Source organism: Panicum hallii, chromosome 8 (genome assembly GCF_002211085.1).
Source record: "Panicum hallii strain FIL2 chromosome 8, PHallii_v3.1, whole genome shotgun sequence".
In the NCBI taxonomy this organism is placed as follows: domain Eukaryota; kingdom Viridiplantae; phylum Streptophyta; class Magnoliopsida; order Poales; family Poaceae; genus Panicum; species Panicum hallii.
Genome location: NC_038049.1, coordinates 44,018,571 through 44,033,970, shown reverse-complemented (window position 1 = coordinate 44,033,970; position 15,400 = coordinate 44,018,571). Strand labels below are relative to the sequence as shown.

Below are 15,400 nucleotides of genomic sequence, written 5' to 3'. Positions count from 1 at the left end.
TAGGAGATACTGGTTGGCAACCAGCGTCTACTATAAGAAGTCATAGGAGATGCAGATTAACAACCCATGTCTACTATGTGAAGTCAAAAAAGACGCGGGTTAACAATCCGCGTCTCCTATGTGAGGGTCATTGGAGACGTGGGTTTGTAAAACCACGTCTCCAATGACCCCTCTCATAGGAGATGTAGAAAAACCACGTCATCTATGACCTCACATCAGAGACGTAAATTTGGAGACGCGAAAAAATTCGCGTCTCCTATGAGGCTGTCTTACATAGTGAGACTCATACAACTACGTCCTTTGCAATAACTCTGTCGAAGAAACTGTGGATCATCTCTTCTTTCAGTGCCCGTTCTCACAAAGCTGCTGTAACCTCTTAAACTTACAAATTTCATTACAGGCCTCAACTCTCCAAAGTTTGGATCTATTAAAGTTTGAGCTGCATTCACCACTCTTCAAAAGTATTTTCATTCTCCTTTGTTGGGCAATTTGGACCTCAAGAAACTGATTCATTTTCGAAGGAATTCAGCCAACAGTGGATGGTTGCTGTCGCACCTTCAAGAAGGAACTCGATTTGCTACAGCATCGAGTGAAGATCAAGCACAAACAACACCTTGAAGAATGGCTGAACCGTTTTCCTTAGATTGTGTGCTGTTTTTACTTTTCTTTCTCTTTCTTTATTTCCTGAACTCCTTTTGTTTTACCTTAATATATTTATAACCAGTATGGGATAAACACCCCTCCTGTTTCATAAAAAAAAACTCCCTGTGCCTTTTTTTAAAAAAATATCTGATGGCAAGCATTCCCACGGTGATGACTTACATACGCATCTGCTGCACTAGGGATTCTGCGGATGCCTTTGCTTTCATGTGCACGCGACGACACTCCAATTCTGGCGGGGCCGGGAGATGGGTTTCAGTTGCTGCCGCGAACAGAGTTCCGGCAGATGACAGAGTTCGATTACTGCGCAGCGGATTGTTGGATATTCAAGAACAGAGTTGCTGTTTTTTTAATCAGGAGCAGAGTTGCTGTTACCTTGACCGCCGAGCAGTGGCGTACTTCACTGATGAGTTGCTGTTCCAGTACGCTGGCAAGTCGGGGGTGTTATGATCGATCACCAGAGCGCCAGGGGCACGCGTGCGGCATCCGTGTGTTACGTCTAAGAACGGGTAACCCAGGAATCAGGATGCCATCCGCGGCCGTGGCGTCGGCGGCCTCCCGACGGCCGGCGAGGCCTCGTCGGCAGCCACGCCGGAAGGGTCGTCGCTCGACCGGAACGAGAACCTGTGATGCCATAGGGTACCGACCTCGGGCAGTCGAGGCGCGCGGCGGCGTCTCAGTGGCAACACGAACGGCGCGCCGCGTTTGCGTGGCTGATCGGCGGGGACCAAGCCACCGAGGCGGCGGCGTCTGGAGACCTTGTTCTGGCGCATGCTTTGGTCGGTTGAAGCCGGGGTTTGGGCGCGAACAGGGCGGCCCTCCGAGGCTGCGCGCGGAGCAGAGACAGGCGCTAATGAGGTGGAGCCCCGCCGCCAGCGCGGGGGTGGACGGTATTTGATTTACCATCTACACCTTGGGTCCCTGACTGCCGTCCGATCGGCCGTGGGCGGCCCAGATTTGGCAAGATAGCCATATGACACTGCTGCTTCCTGGTTCGGGCGTGGGGACCGCGCTGCTTCGCCTTCAAGAGCGGCGCGCTGTTGCGACGCCGTGCGCCGCCGAGCAACTCCAGGAGCTCGACAACTCGAGCCGGCGACGGTGTATCTCACCTGGACGTGGCGTCGCCTGGTCCGCGCGTTGGCAAGGCCGCTCGACGGCCACCCACCGTGCTGCCTCGCTGCTCAAGGACGCCGGCGGCCTGGGCGGTGCATGCCTTGGTCGACGCCGCCTTAGCTTGTCAGCGAACGCGCAGAACCGATGGAGTCGTGGTTCTCAAGGGGCCGGTTGGATGGATTGTGATCTGTAGACGACGCGTCCGTGTGACGAGCAGAGCAAGACAAGGAGGGACCCCGTGTATGTGTGCGCAGAACCTGCCGTGGGAGAGCTCTCAGATTGGGGCAGCGGACAAGAAACAACTCCTTCAAACGTGGCAGCAGCTGCATCCTTGGAGGTGGGGCTTCCCCCTTTTGGTTTGCAGCAGCACCATCCTTACCTGCTGCTGCTGCTGTCGCTTCTTCTTCTTCTTCAACAACAACGGTCCACTCCTCCCAGTTGGGCATATCCTTGATGAACAACGTTTCAAGCTTGGGGAAAGCAACTGCCTCTGCAGATCCGGGATTACCCACCCCGTAGCCAACAAATTCGGATCCAATCTTGGTGACTGTAGTGGCTCCCTCGATTTTTAGATATTTCAGGTTGGGGAGCTGCCCGATTGGAGGAAGATGCACACATGATTTGCAATCCACAAGTTTCAAGTACGTCAACGATGGAAAATGTGTAGCAGTATCAAGCCAGGTGGGAAACCTCCGACCAAAGAAATCTATAATAAGTATATCTTCAATGCTCTATGGAGGGATTAGCTTCTCAAATTTCCTCTCTATATTGATTATATCTTTTTCACTATATGGTTCATCTGTACGTTCAGTAGAACGTAAACTGAGTTGTTTGAGAAACTTTTTGTCTAGTAACAATGAATCTGTGCTACAAGGAGATGCTCTCTCCAATTTATACATATCAAGCTTCCTCAGCTCAAAAAGAGGACCCAGCTCTTCTAGGCTCCATCCATCTTGCGTTCTGGCACTATTATCAGTTTATCACTGCCACCACCAATTGGAAATCTGGAATGGCCTGTATACTTGACCTGCTGAGATCCAAAACATGAACATACAAAAGTCTCTTGAACATTGAAGGTTCAACTGTTACTGAATTGTCACAGAAATTTATCAAAGTTCTCACTCTGAGTTGTTGCTATTTCACACTAGCCAAAACAACCATATCCTTGTCTGTTACGACAGACAGACGTCGTACTTCAGATATATTTTTATCCTCTAGCAACCGTGGGTCTGCAAAGAAACACCCTTCTCTCGATAAATGATGAGCAAGTTGTCTTATGAGGTCATGTAGTTTACACCTGTCTTGGTCAAAATGAAGGGGATCTGGTAGGAGGAGGTTCCTTGAAATCAACTCGTAGTAGTAGTCTTCTGCTATATCTTCCATTAGTAAGTTGTCTTGCTTTTCTACAAAACCTTCAGCAATCCATAGCCTGACAAGATCATCACGATACATTACCCAATCTTCAGGATACAAAGCAAGGTAAACGAAACATTGCTTCAAGTTCGGTGGAAACTGATCATAACTCAAGTACAAAGCACCACTCAGTTCTGGAGGGAGTTTACTCATAGACCAAGCATCACTGCTTAGAATCTTTCGCCATTCACGCTCTGTTGTTTCCTTCGTTGCAAGAACACTAGCCATAATCCTAATTGCAAGAGGAAGGCCGCCACAATTTTGAACAATCTCCATTCCTGTGTCACGCAGGTTGTGCACTATTTTTCATCAGAGATGTTCATACTTCTCCAGAGTAGCTCCCATCCTACTTCCTCTGACATCAATTCTACTCGATGCATATGTTCCACCCCAACTTCCTTTGCAACTATATCATGTCGAGTTGTTGCTACAGTTGTTACTTGAGCTGCAGCATCTAGTGGAATTCTTAGCAAATTGGTCCATACATCAGACTCCCACAAGTCATCCAACACAAGGAAGAAGCTATTTCCTTCGATGGCTTCGGCAAGTTTGGCTTGGAGCTCTCCCACACTTTCACCTTGCTCTTGGTTCACTCCGACATTTCGAAGTATTTCTTTCAAAAGACCAACTGGAGAGTACTGTTGGGAAACACAAATCCATGCCTGTTTCTTAAAGCTACCTTTCACTCTGTGATCATTGTATAATTTCTGAGCTAGTGTTGTCTTTCCAACTCCTGTTCCAACAATACCTATCTTGTAAGCCTTCTTCTCCCTGTGGTCTAGCACCATCCCTACCAATGTGCCAGTAGCATGAATAATATCTTTTCCCACAATATTTGGTTCCACGAGGTGGGATGTTTTTCTCATATCCGAAACACTGGCAACAGGTTCTGTTTCAAACTTGAATTTTGTACCAAACTCTGCAATCCTCTCTATTCTTTTATTGAGGCTTTTAATCTGTACAGCAATGCCGCGACGTGTCAAAATAGTAGAAAAGCAAGAGACAAGTGGAAAACCATTGCATGCAGTTAATTTTCTTGATGGCGATGAAGGCTGTTCTCCTAGTAGCTTGCTCCCTTTAAACCAGGCCAGGTCAATGATATTATCAGCATCATACATTGCATCTTTCAGCTCACCAAGCCAATTGCTAACAGCTAAGTCTTCAATCCTCCTCCGATCAGCATCTTTGAGAAAACACTGTATTTGCATCATTGTTTGCTGCAAATCACTGAGCTCTTGTTTAACATGTAGTATCTGTATTGCTTCCTCTGTAATGATTTCTTGGAGCTTCTGGATGCATGATCCGGCAAAGGAAAATAGTATGGTTGCCATTAGTTGAATCCTAGAAACAGACCCACCACCAAGAAGAGGAAGTTGGTAGTGAGATTTATTGAACCAGTTTGCACAGTGTCAATCCGTAAACGAATGAACCTAGATCTGAAAGTGACAGTTTAAAACAGTAAGTCTGGTCTGAATATGCAATTGAATGATGTAATAATTTATATGCTCCGGTGAGTACTCATACATGTAAACTACCACTTGGATATGTAAATGATGACAGCACCTAGAGGAAATTCATACGATGCACAAGCCGGAAGACACACACAATAAAATATTGGGTGGACTTAGGTGCATCCATCCATGAGTTTTAGCCTCCCCTAAACATTAGAGATCCAAATTATACCCTTGTTTATAATAAAGACTGACTGCTAATATCAAGTTTATTTACACTTTCCTCCTGCTAGAAGACTGCGCCATGCTTGAATCTTTGGCTAGGCTCAGAACCAGTTAAAAGTAAAAATGAGCTGAGCATAACCCTAACCAGCCTGATCTCAGTCTTCTGCATGGATATAGTTGACTTTACTTATATGTACTTTTCACATGATCATACCTGTATGTGTAAAATATGCTACTGTTTTTCAAATTTACTCTTTTTTAAAAAAAGAACCAGGCAGGAAAGCTGCCGATTATATTATAAAGAAGGAACCATACTGGATTTTTTTCAAATTTTCTTGATACCTTCATTTGTGACTTGACATACTAAGTGCCTGTCAGCTTAAATGAAAGATAAAAGAATATTATATCGTCATTTGTGACTTGACATACTAAGTGCCTGTCAGCTTAAATGAAAGATAAATGGAGAAGTAATAATAGACTCTGTTTTTTATTATTATCTTCTTATATGTGCTTGTTTCCCCTTTTATTCATGATTAGCATTTGTGCTGAGATTTATGTAAGAAGTTGGCTGGGTGAACATGCATAAGCTGGAAACTGAGTGTTGTGCATATTCCAGGCTCCAGCTTGGTTTTCTTTCTAGCGATCTAGCTGGTAAAGCTGACTGATGCCTAGATTTCATGCTTAACATTTTCAGGCCTACCTTTCCATCAACTTTTTTCTCAAACGCACATAACTGTGTGTCTTTGTATCCATAATGTGAAAACACGTAATAAAAAAAAGGATGCACATCCACATACATTTTCTGCATACCCATCGGCTCCTGCACGTGTTTCTCTTATCCCAAAAATAACAATTTCCCATGTGCTAGTAACATAACATGACATAAATGTTTAAAGATTTAAGAGGCCGCCAGAACCGACTTCCCCGTAAATGGTAATGCTGGTTTACTCATAGCAACACTTGGAATAAGTTAAAAAGATTCCTGTGTGCACAAACCTTACCTTGAATCAAAGATCTCTTTAACAATACAAGTCAAGGATGTTAGATCATCCGCCCCCCAGTACCAGTAGTTTGCTTCCGAAGATCAATCCATTATGTAAAGGAGGGGAATGAAGACGAAACACTCATCAAGCAATAGTATCCCACAATGAACTGAATAGATATAAGCAAAACCTTCCTGTCACCATGAGAGAGCCACGGTTACTTTGCCTGAAAAGGAAAGAGAAATAAATGGATAAAACTAAGATGGGTAGTTCAATCTAAATATCAAATATCTACAGATAAGAGGTGCCGTGGTCAACTGCTCATACCAGAGTAGAAAAACGCACCCTCTTCTCTACTCTGCAGATGACCTGCCTTCTTCTTGCTTTGCTGGAGAAGAAGACAGAGCATTACATCAAGCAGCAGCCTGAGGCTGTAAATGAGACAGAATTTGCACTGATATCCCTCATAAAAATTATGTCAATTGACAGAGATACAGGCCTGCAAATTCAATGCAATGTAGTATGTGAGACTACTTGACATGGAATGAATGGAACATATTGTGCTAACCAATTAGGCAGATATGGAATGAAGGAAATGTACCCTCTTGTTACAACGGTGGAAGAGACAGTATTATCTCCCAAACCACATTGCCTCGCCTCATCCTCTTTGTTGTGTTTTCTTCAGTAGGGGAAATGATTAGCAAAACTTTTGTGTGAGCTCAAGCTCTACGAATCCCAGGATAACAAGCAAAGGTGCTCAACGTTGCACCCTTCTTCAGATGCAGCTCTGGGAGGTAGAGTTGGTTCCATCTTCAACAGAGAAAAGTGAACACGCATTCATGCACGTATGCGGCTCATTACAGAGGCAGGGGGTGGAGATTAATCACTTGCTTGAAGCAGTTTACCGTAATGAACTGGAAACAGGTAGTCCATAACTGCGGTAGAAGCATAGGGACCAAGAACTCTGCTGTAAAGGAGAAAATGGATAAAGATTAGAAGAGGATGTTCAGCCTCAAGATAATAAAACTGCATCTGTCTCAATGGCCTGTTTGGGTGAAGTAAATTTGATAGCCTTATGTGTGTACAGTGAGATGTGGATTACCTTGTTCTTCCTTGGATGCAGAGTAAAATTTACTTCAGGCAGCAGTCAGAGCCAACAGATCAGAGAGAATTTGCCCTGATCACCACAAAAATATTCCCACTGACAACCTGCGGCAAATTCAGTGCAGCATAGTGTGACACATCAGAATGAACTGCATCCTACCTAATAACCAGCGAACTAAGTGGACGAAGGTGTGCACCTCTTCTCGTGCAGCCAAGATGACCCGAGCGAGCACTCCAATGTGACTGTATCTGCTGCTCTGTTTGTGTTGGCTTTCTTCAGTTGGGGAAAAGAAAAGAACGGAGGAGGGCCGTCTTTCGTATGGAAAGCATAAGGTTTCGCAAGAGCAAAGAATCGCTGGATGACACGCAAAGCTGTTCAGAGCATAAGGTTTGAGTAGAGCAAAGTCTGGAAAGCATAAGCTTTAGCAAAACAAAGCAGAAGGAAGAGGAAATCGCCAACCCATGCTTCCGGCGGCGAGAAGCTTGCTCTTTGCTGTTTGCTTCGCTTTGACATCTGAGTGAGCCAGTCGATCAATTCCGTGAACAAGTTTATGCATTTTTTCTGCGGCTGCCTCTGCTGTACAGAAACAGTGGAGATGTTCAGAGCAAATTAAACCATGCATGCATCCATTGGACGGCTGACTTCCAGACCATCAGTGAGTGGATCACATCGACCCAGCGCTCGCGGTGGTCGTCGCTCGATCGGAATGAGGACTTGTCGGGCCGTGGAGGCGCGCGGCGACGGCGTCCGAGTGGCAACACGACCGGCGTCGCACAGAGCAGAGGACGCCGCCCAGTGCAGGGGGTGGACGGTATTTCATTTTCCGTCCACCGCTTTGTTCCCTGGCGGCTGTCCAAATTCCAATCGGCCATGGGCGGTCAAGAGTTGGCACGACCGCGGTCTGACTTGGCTACCTCCTGACCATATGCTCGCGAGAGCCGGCCGCAGTGTCCGCGAACGCCCGTCGAGGGCTGGCCGGAGCGCCCGGCGAGCCAGCGAGGCCTCGTCCCTGGTACCCGGCGCGTCGGGATGCTCGTCGGCTTGCGGCAAACAACCATGCCAACGCAGCGTTCAGCAGGATCAGGAGAGATAAACTGGCAGAAACTGAAGCCGGATGCTTCGGCGACGTGGGAACTGACCGGTAGTCCATTCTCTCTCGGTATTCCAAACTACGGCCGCTCGCCATGCCAGAACTCTGTCGAGCGGCGGCGCAGGTTGCTGATGACCGGTAGTCCATTTTCGTTCCCGCAGTGTAAAAATCCATTCCAAGTGCCGTTCCCCGTTCCTCGTTCCTCGAGCAATCAATCATCATTCACGGCCGCGACGTCGAGGGCATCGGACGGAGGCGCTGGACCAAACCTCATCGGCAAGCAGCCAGCACGCACGGCAACGACGGCGCCAGCCAGCCTCGGCCACGATACTCACTTGGTGGAGACAGGGGAGCGGGTGGCCGGGCAGTAGCGGCGCTCTGGAGTAGTGGTACAGAAACTCATGATATATATAAACCTCCTCATAACTCAAGCGGCATACTGCTGCCTTTTATTCATACAACACACAAGGATAGTTAAACATACAAATGTAGAACAAAAGCCTTCCGGCAGGCAGCAGATCCATATCAGGTTTTTCCTTCTCCTTGTGTTCCCGCATCAGCTCATCATCTTCAGCCCTCATCCATTGCTTCCTCTAGAAGACGAAGTACTATCGAATGAAGAAAAAGAGAGCGTTAGATGGACAACCCAACAAAGGAGCAGGCTCTCTATACTGACAATGCAACAACTAATAAACTAATGCTCAACAAGTTTTGTTCATACCTTGTCGCTCTGACGCCCATCAAACCGGGTGTGTCTCATGTTTGAGGCCATGTGTAAATGTCCAGTGTTTCCCCAGGAAGTTTTTGGCGCTGCTCTTTGAGCCCAGGCACCCAATATGAGGAGAGGGACTCCATACCCTCGTCCAGCCACAGCTGCTCCAAATTGCAAAGCTCCTCAACACGCCTTAAATTTGGGCAGCAACTTACCCGCAGCTCCCTCATTTTCGGAATATTGGAGACCCTCACTAGGCCTTCACATCTAATAATCAAAAGACTCTCAGAGAGGAACGGGAGGTTCTCCACCACCTTAATGCTATCCACATCTTCTAACCGGAGCTTCTTCAAGCTGGTGGCCTGCTGTCCAAGCTGCCGTGGGAGAGCTCTCAGCTTGGGGCACCACACAAGAAACAAATTCTTCAAACGTGGTAGCAGCTGCATCCTTGGAGGTGGGGCTTCCCCCTTTTGGTTTGCAGCAGCACCATCCTTACCTGCTGCTGCTGCTGCTGTCGCTTCTTCTTCTTCTTCAACAACAAAGGTCCACTCCTCCCAGTTGGGCATATCCTCGATGAACAACGTTTCAAGCTTGGGGAAAGCAACTGCCGGTGCAGATCCGGGATTACCCACCCCGTAGCCAACAAATTCGGGTCCAATCTTGGTGACTGCAGTGTCTCCCTCGATTTTCAGATATTTCAGGTTGGGGAGCTGCCCGATTGGAGGAAGATGCACACATGATTTGCAATCCACAAGTTGCAAGTACATCAATGATGGAAAATGTGTAGCAGTATCAAGCCAGGTGGGAAACCTGCGACCAAAGAAATCTAGAATATGTATATTTTCAATGCTCTGTGGAGGGATTAGCTTCTCAAACGCCCTCTCTATATTGATTATATCCCTTTCACTATATGGTTCATCTGTACGTTCAGTACAACTTAAATTGAGTTGTTTGAGAAACTTTTTGTCTAGTAACAATGAATCTGTGCTACAAGGAGATGCTCTCTCCAATTTATCCAATTCAAGCTTCCTCAGCTCAAAAAGAGGACCCAGCTCTTCTAGGCTCCATCCATCTTGCGTTCTGGCACTATTATCGCTGCCACCACCAACCGGAAATCCTTCAAGATCATTCAGGAGCTTCAATTTAGCAATCCCTTTTGGAACCTGGTTTATTGGTGTTTCAGAAAGACCAAGGCGTCTCAAGTTACATAACCGAGTTATACCTAATGGGAGACTATGCAAAGCATGGCACCACTGCAAGTTCAATGTCTGAAGGTTTTCTAGTGAACCAATAGACTCAGGAAGACAAGATATGTCAGTTCTATCAAGATCAAGTAACCGTAGATGGATCAATCTTCCAACACAATTTGGAATACTTTGTATAACTGACCCAGTTAGATCCAAAACTCGAATATATGGAAGTCTTCTAAATATTGTATTATCAACTCTCAGTGACTTTTCATAAGATGTTCTCCAAGTTCTAACTTTATATTGATCCTTATCCATGCTAGGTAGCACCACTATATCCTTCTCAGTGACTACTGAAATACGTCTAAATTTACTCATGACATTAACTCTTATTGATTCTGGATCACCAACAAAACATTCTTCTCTAGATAAATGACAAGCAAGCTGCCTTAATAGGTCATGCATTGTGCATCTATTAAGGTCAGCCGCTAAATAATTTGGTTGGAGGAGATTCCGATATATCAACTCATAATAGTATTCTTCAGCTGTATCTTCCAATAGTTGGCCACCTAGCTCATCAATGAAGCCTTCAGCCACCCACATCCTAATAATATCATCACGGTAAATAACAGCGTCTTCAGGAAACATGGCACAATAGAGGAAACACGGCTTCAAACAGAGTGGTAGCTCTTCATAACTTATGTATAAAGCACTTGGTATTTCAAGTTTGCTCACGGACCAAGCATCTTTTCTTGAAAACTTGTTCCATTCATTCTCAGTTTGTTCTTTCCTGGCTAAAACCCTTGCAACAACCTTAATTGCAAGAGGAAGACAGCCACATCTGCGAACAATGTCTATTCCTAAGTCTCGCAGATTTTGCACTTCTTTTTCTTGGTTGATTCCCATGCTCTTCCAAAGCAACTCCCATCCTACGTCCACCGACATTAAGTCAACTCGGTGTGTATGGTCCACTCCAATTTCTACAGCAACAGTGTCGAGTCGAGATGTCAACAGAATTATCCCTGTGGCTGCAACATGCAATGGGGTGCTCAGTAAATTTTCCCAAATGTCAGACTGCCACGCATCATCCAACACAAGAAAGAAGCTCTTCTCTTGGATGGCTAATTTTAGCCTGCTTTGGAGCTCATCAATCGATTCATCTTGCATGTACTGTACTTCAAATTTTCGAAGAATCTCCTTCAGAATAGTAACCTCGGAGTAATCTTTGGAGACACAAACCCATGCTTGTTTGTCAAAGCACCCGTTTATTTTTTGGTCATTGTAAATTTTCTGTGCTAGTGTTGTCTTACCAACTCCTCCTGTTCCAACAATGGCAATCTTGTAAGACCTCTTATCCTTATGTTCAAGTAGCAAATCTACTAGTTTTCTGCAAGCATGTATGACCTCCTTACCCACAAGGTTGGGTTCAACAAGGTTGGAACTTCTTATGTGTTTCGGTGCTGAAACTTTTTCAATAGATTGTCTACTTGCCAGTGATGAAAATACTTTATCCTTTGAAATATTATCTATTCTTTTGTTCAGGCTTCGAATCTTAACAGCAACCTCATGACGTGTCTGGATATTAGAAAAGCAAGAGGAAAGGGAAAGGCCGGTGCATGTATTTGATTTGCTTGATAATGACAGAGAATGATCTGGCAATAGTTTGCTTCCTTTAGATCTAGCCAAGTCAATAACATCATCAGCGTCATACATGGCATCTCTTAGCTGATTGAGCCAATTATTAACAGCTGATTCTTTTGTGCTCCTTTGCTCTGCATCATTAACAAAGTGTCGTATTTGCTCCATTCTTCTTTGCAGTTCTGTGAGCTCTTCATTTACACCTAAAATTAGTATGGCCTCCTCTGAAATGACATCTTGCAACTTCTTAGCACACGATCCAACTAAAGATTCTAGTATGGTTGCCATGAGACGAAGTTGCTGAGAGAGATTCACCGGAGGAGTTGCAGGCTGGGAAATAAATGTGCAAATGTGTTAACTTGGTCTAAAAATTTGAAAGGGCTCACAAAATTGAAATGCGTATTGAAAGATATTAACATATGCTAGTACTGATTTGTGGTGTAATATTTACATGGCATGTAGGCTACTAGACATCCAAGAGACCAAGACGCTGGGGCACCTTGTTATTAAGCTAAATATCACTAAATCCTTCTTTATATCTTGAGTAAACATTACATAATGGCATAATGCTACTCCATATGGGTTAGGAACTAATAGATTTGGACAAGATTTTTTTTGGCAAATTGAGTAGTACGGTGAGGTATTGAGGTATAAACTCCTGAGTTAGCTTGTACCTTTTTGTTTGAATTGCTAAATGTTGTAAGCGAACATGGACTGGATTGGATGTTATCAATTGGGAAAATATTTGCCATCATGCACAGAAAACCTAAAGAAATTCTGCCGGTAGTATATTTTTTATATGCTAGAGCGCAATGATTGTTTGATTCACCATTTCAACTTTAACACTAAAAGATTTCTTGTTTTCTACATGCTACTAGAGAAGTCACAATTACAGTAACTTAAAGGAAATGAAGATGCAATATAGCAGTAGCCTTGGAAGCTTACCTGTTAACAAGAGAATGACTTATGACCAGATTCAATGTTAGTTATTTATTTGTAGAAAGAGAATAATCAGATGATATCATGATAACCCATCAAGACTTCAAACAGCCAGCAGACTGCGCCCAAGCTAGGAAGATGAAAAGTAATGGATTCTAAAAACCACTTTATAATGTGGATAGCAGAAGTTATCAGCCAATCACCAATGTAGAATCACAAATAACAGAGCTCATTAAACCTGCAAAAGTTGAAGAAAGAATGAATAGGTTAAGTTTGCTCATCGAAAGAAAGGTTGTTTAATCACAGGCTACAGCTAGAATGGTTCAGCGGAAGAATTATCACTGAATTAAAGCCATGCTGGTGCATTAAGTACCTGCTTACAGGTGCATTGGTAAGCCTCTGATCAGATCACTACATAAGAAGATCAGTACGTGTCAATGCAATTATTTTTTTCTCGCAACACTCTCTCTTTAATAAGAATTTTCTTGATAAACTTAATGAGAGATTGAGAGGTCCACAGAAATTGGTCCACAGAGCATCAAGCTTCTGCTTACCAGTACATGAAAAATCTGAAGCACAACTCGAACCAATCTTCCAAGAAGCATAATAGTCTCATAACAACCAATAGTAATCTTCTTGAACAAGCAGTTTGTTCATCAGATCATTACCCATGAGTACTATCACTTTATCGCTAGGAGAAACGAGAACCAGCAGATCCTACAGCAACTACTGCAAAAAGCGGGGACAACTAGAACAGCTTAGCAGGTAATATAATTAGCAAGAAAAATTACTGCCCAAACTCAGTATTTCCATATCTATTAGAACTAGAAAGGGTACCTGAATACTAGAACAGCTTAGCAGGTAATATAATTAACAAGAATTACTGCTCATCTCAGAATTTTCAGATCTATTAGACTAGAAAGGGTACCTGAAAAAAGGTCAGCTGATAAGGCACTGATTAGAGTGCTGCATATGGAGATTTGTATGTCTCAAGGCATATTATTTTGCTCCCAATAGGATCTCTTGAATCAATGATCCACCAGAAATTTGCACACTGCCAGCATAGGATCTCTTGAATCAATGATCCACCAGAAATCAGAACGTCTTCTTGATTAACCTGAGGCCATGAAGCTTTCCATATCCAAAAACATACCTTCAGCAGAGCAGGGCCGCCCCGTGCCGCGCGGGCGCGGCCGCACTCGGCGCTGCCGCGCCGGGCGGCAGGAAACGTGGGCTGCGGTCGCGACGCCTTGGCGGAGGGAGGACGCTGGCGGCCGGCCGGCGGGAGGAACAGCGAAAGGGGGCGGTGGCGCACAAGGACTAGGGGAGGAGCTTGTCGACGATGATGGGGACGGCGGCGCCAAGCCCGAGCGGCACAGGGAGGAGGGGGAAGGACCGAGGCGGCACACAGGCCGGAGGAGGAGGAGAGGGGCGGCGGGCGGCGGCGCGCAGGAAGGGGAGAGGAGGACGAAGACTGGAGAGGGGTGGTGGGCAGCGGCGCATGCGGGGAAGAGCGGGCGCTCGGGTGAGGCAGCTGGGTGCTGGAGAAGGAAAGGAATGAGGAGATGAGGTGGGTGTGTGTTTGGTTGGTAGGATGGATGGAGATGAAATGGAGCGGCAGCAAGCGAATATACCGTATGAGTTCGTCCCGAAAAAAGAAGCGGACGAGCTCATCCCAGTTGAACGGCGTCAGCTCCCGTCTCCTTCCTCCGCGCCTCCTTCGTTCCGCGCTCGGTGCTCCACACGCGGGGGTGGCCCCCCTATGCTAGCGTCTCCCCGGTTCAGCTCACTTGGAGGGGTTGGGCCACGAGCAGGGCGGACGGCAAGCCGGAGGACAGCGAAGCTCTCCGCTCGTCCGGCGCCGCAGAAATGGAGCGTCCCTTTATTGCTGTCACCGGCGGCGCAGGTGACTTGACTTGGATTCTGCTAATTGCTTCGGTAGAGAGAGGAACAGAGAGAGTGAATCAGCAATGGTGACTTGACTTGGATGCTAGGTCGCTCTGAAGATTAAATAGTCTCTATGTAGGTATCGACGGTCGGAACGCATATGGGCGTGAATCTCGTCGTGCAAATTAAGAGCATCATCATCTGTCACTGTCAGGGAGGGTCGCCACGCTGGCTGAGCAGAGGAAATACCAAATCGCCATCTGCGTGGTTGCTCGGCGCCGGCGGGTTCCAACGCCATCGTGACGGCGCATCCTATGGTCCCTGCAAGCGGGGGATGGGCGGCACCACAGGGGGTGCCGGTGGACGGACCGTCCACCCCTTGGGTCCCCTTGCGGCCGTCCGATCGGCCACGGGCGGTCCGGATCGATTGGATCGATTGTGATCGGTAGACGTCTAGACGATGCGTCGCAAGTAACGCCAGCTTTTATTTCACAGAAATGTCAGTGGTAGTTACAAAATAAAAGCTCACTTTTTTCATGTATAATTGTATATCCATAATAGTGACAGAAGGCATGCAACAGCAGATGCGGTTTCTTCGCATTACATGTTCACAAACTACTAAAAATCCAAGCTCACCATAGAGTTATTCCAGAAACTTAAGTAGCACATGTTTTATTCAGACATGCACACTAGCCAAACACTTAAACAAACATTAAAAACGAGCCTTCCCATACATGATCTCGTGTTGTGGTTCTTGATCAGCCATCCTTGATCCATCGACGGCTCGAGACAGACATCCAGGTCCATGAGCAGGCACTTCCGTCGTCTTCAAGAGATGTAGCACCCTTTATGCAAGCAAAAGAGGAAATAGCTTGCCAGCGGCTCATGACAATTAAGAAAACAGAGCACCAACGAAAACCAGGGGAGAGATAAATATGTAACGATATTCAAATGTTGTAGACATCCAGATCTTCTCGGTGCAGCTGCTGGCGCCGCT

General features: G+C 45.8%; 1 protein-coding gene and 2 pseudogenes across 4 annotated transcripts; all 3 read right to left on the bottom strand.

Moving 5' to 3' along the window:
• Positions 1-1,774: 1,774 nt before the first annotated feature.
• On the bottom strand, positions 1,775-2,750 carry LOC112872405 (annotated as a pseudogene).
• LOC112902363 lies at positions 2,742-8,334 on the bottom strand (annotated as a pseudogene).
• A 108-nt stretch (positions 8,335-8,442) lies between these two features.
• Positions 8,443-14,448, bottom strand: LOC112902362 (putative disease resistance protein RGA3). Of its 4 annotated transcripts, XM_025971407.1 has the most exons (7): positions 13,670-14,448; positions 13,445-13,570; positions 13,071-13,245; positions 12,890-12,927; positions 12,523-12,754; positions 8,762-11,907; positions 8,443-8,648 (listed from the first exon to the last, which is right to left on the bottom strand). In XM_025971407.1, exon 6 carries the CDS (start codon positions 11,863-11,865, stop codon positions 8,797-8,799), a length of 3,069 nt encoding a protein of 1,022 aa, XP_025827192.1. In that variant the 5' UTR covers positions 11,866-11,907; positions 12,523-12,754; positions 12,890-12,927; positions 13,071-13,245; positions 13,445-13,570; positions 13,670-14,448; the 3' UTR covers positions 8,443-8,648; positions 8,762-8,796. The 4 variants fall into 4 exon arrangements, with proteins under 4 accessions (XP_025827192.1, XP_025827191.1, XP_025827193.1 ...); XM_025971406.1 differs by having other exon boundaries at positions 12,890-13,245; positions 13,445-13,587; XM_025971408.1 differs by lacking the exon at positions 13,071-13,245.
• Positions 14,449-15,400: the final 952 nt, after the last annotated feature.

What these genes read in the sequence shown, in the direction of transcription:
- LOC112902362 (XM_025971406.1), bottom strand. Translation starts at nt 11,865, where the DNA reads ATGGCAACCATACTAGAATCTTTAGTTGGATCGTGTGCTAAGAAGTTG.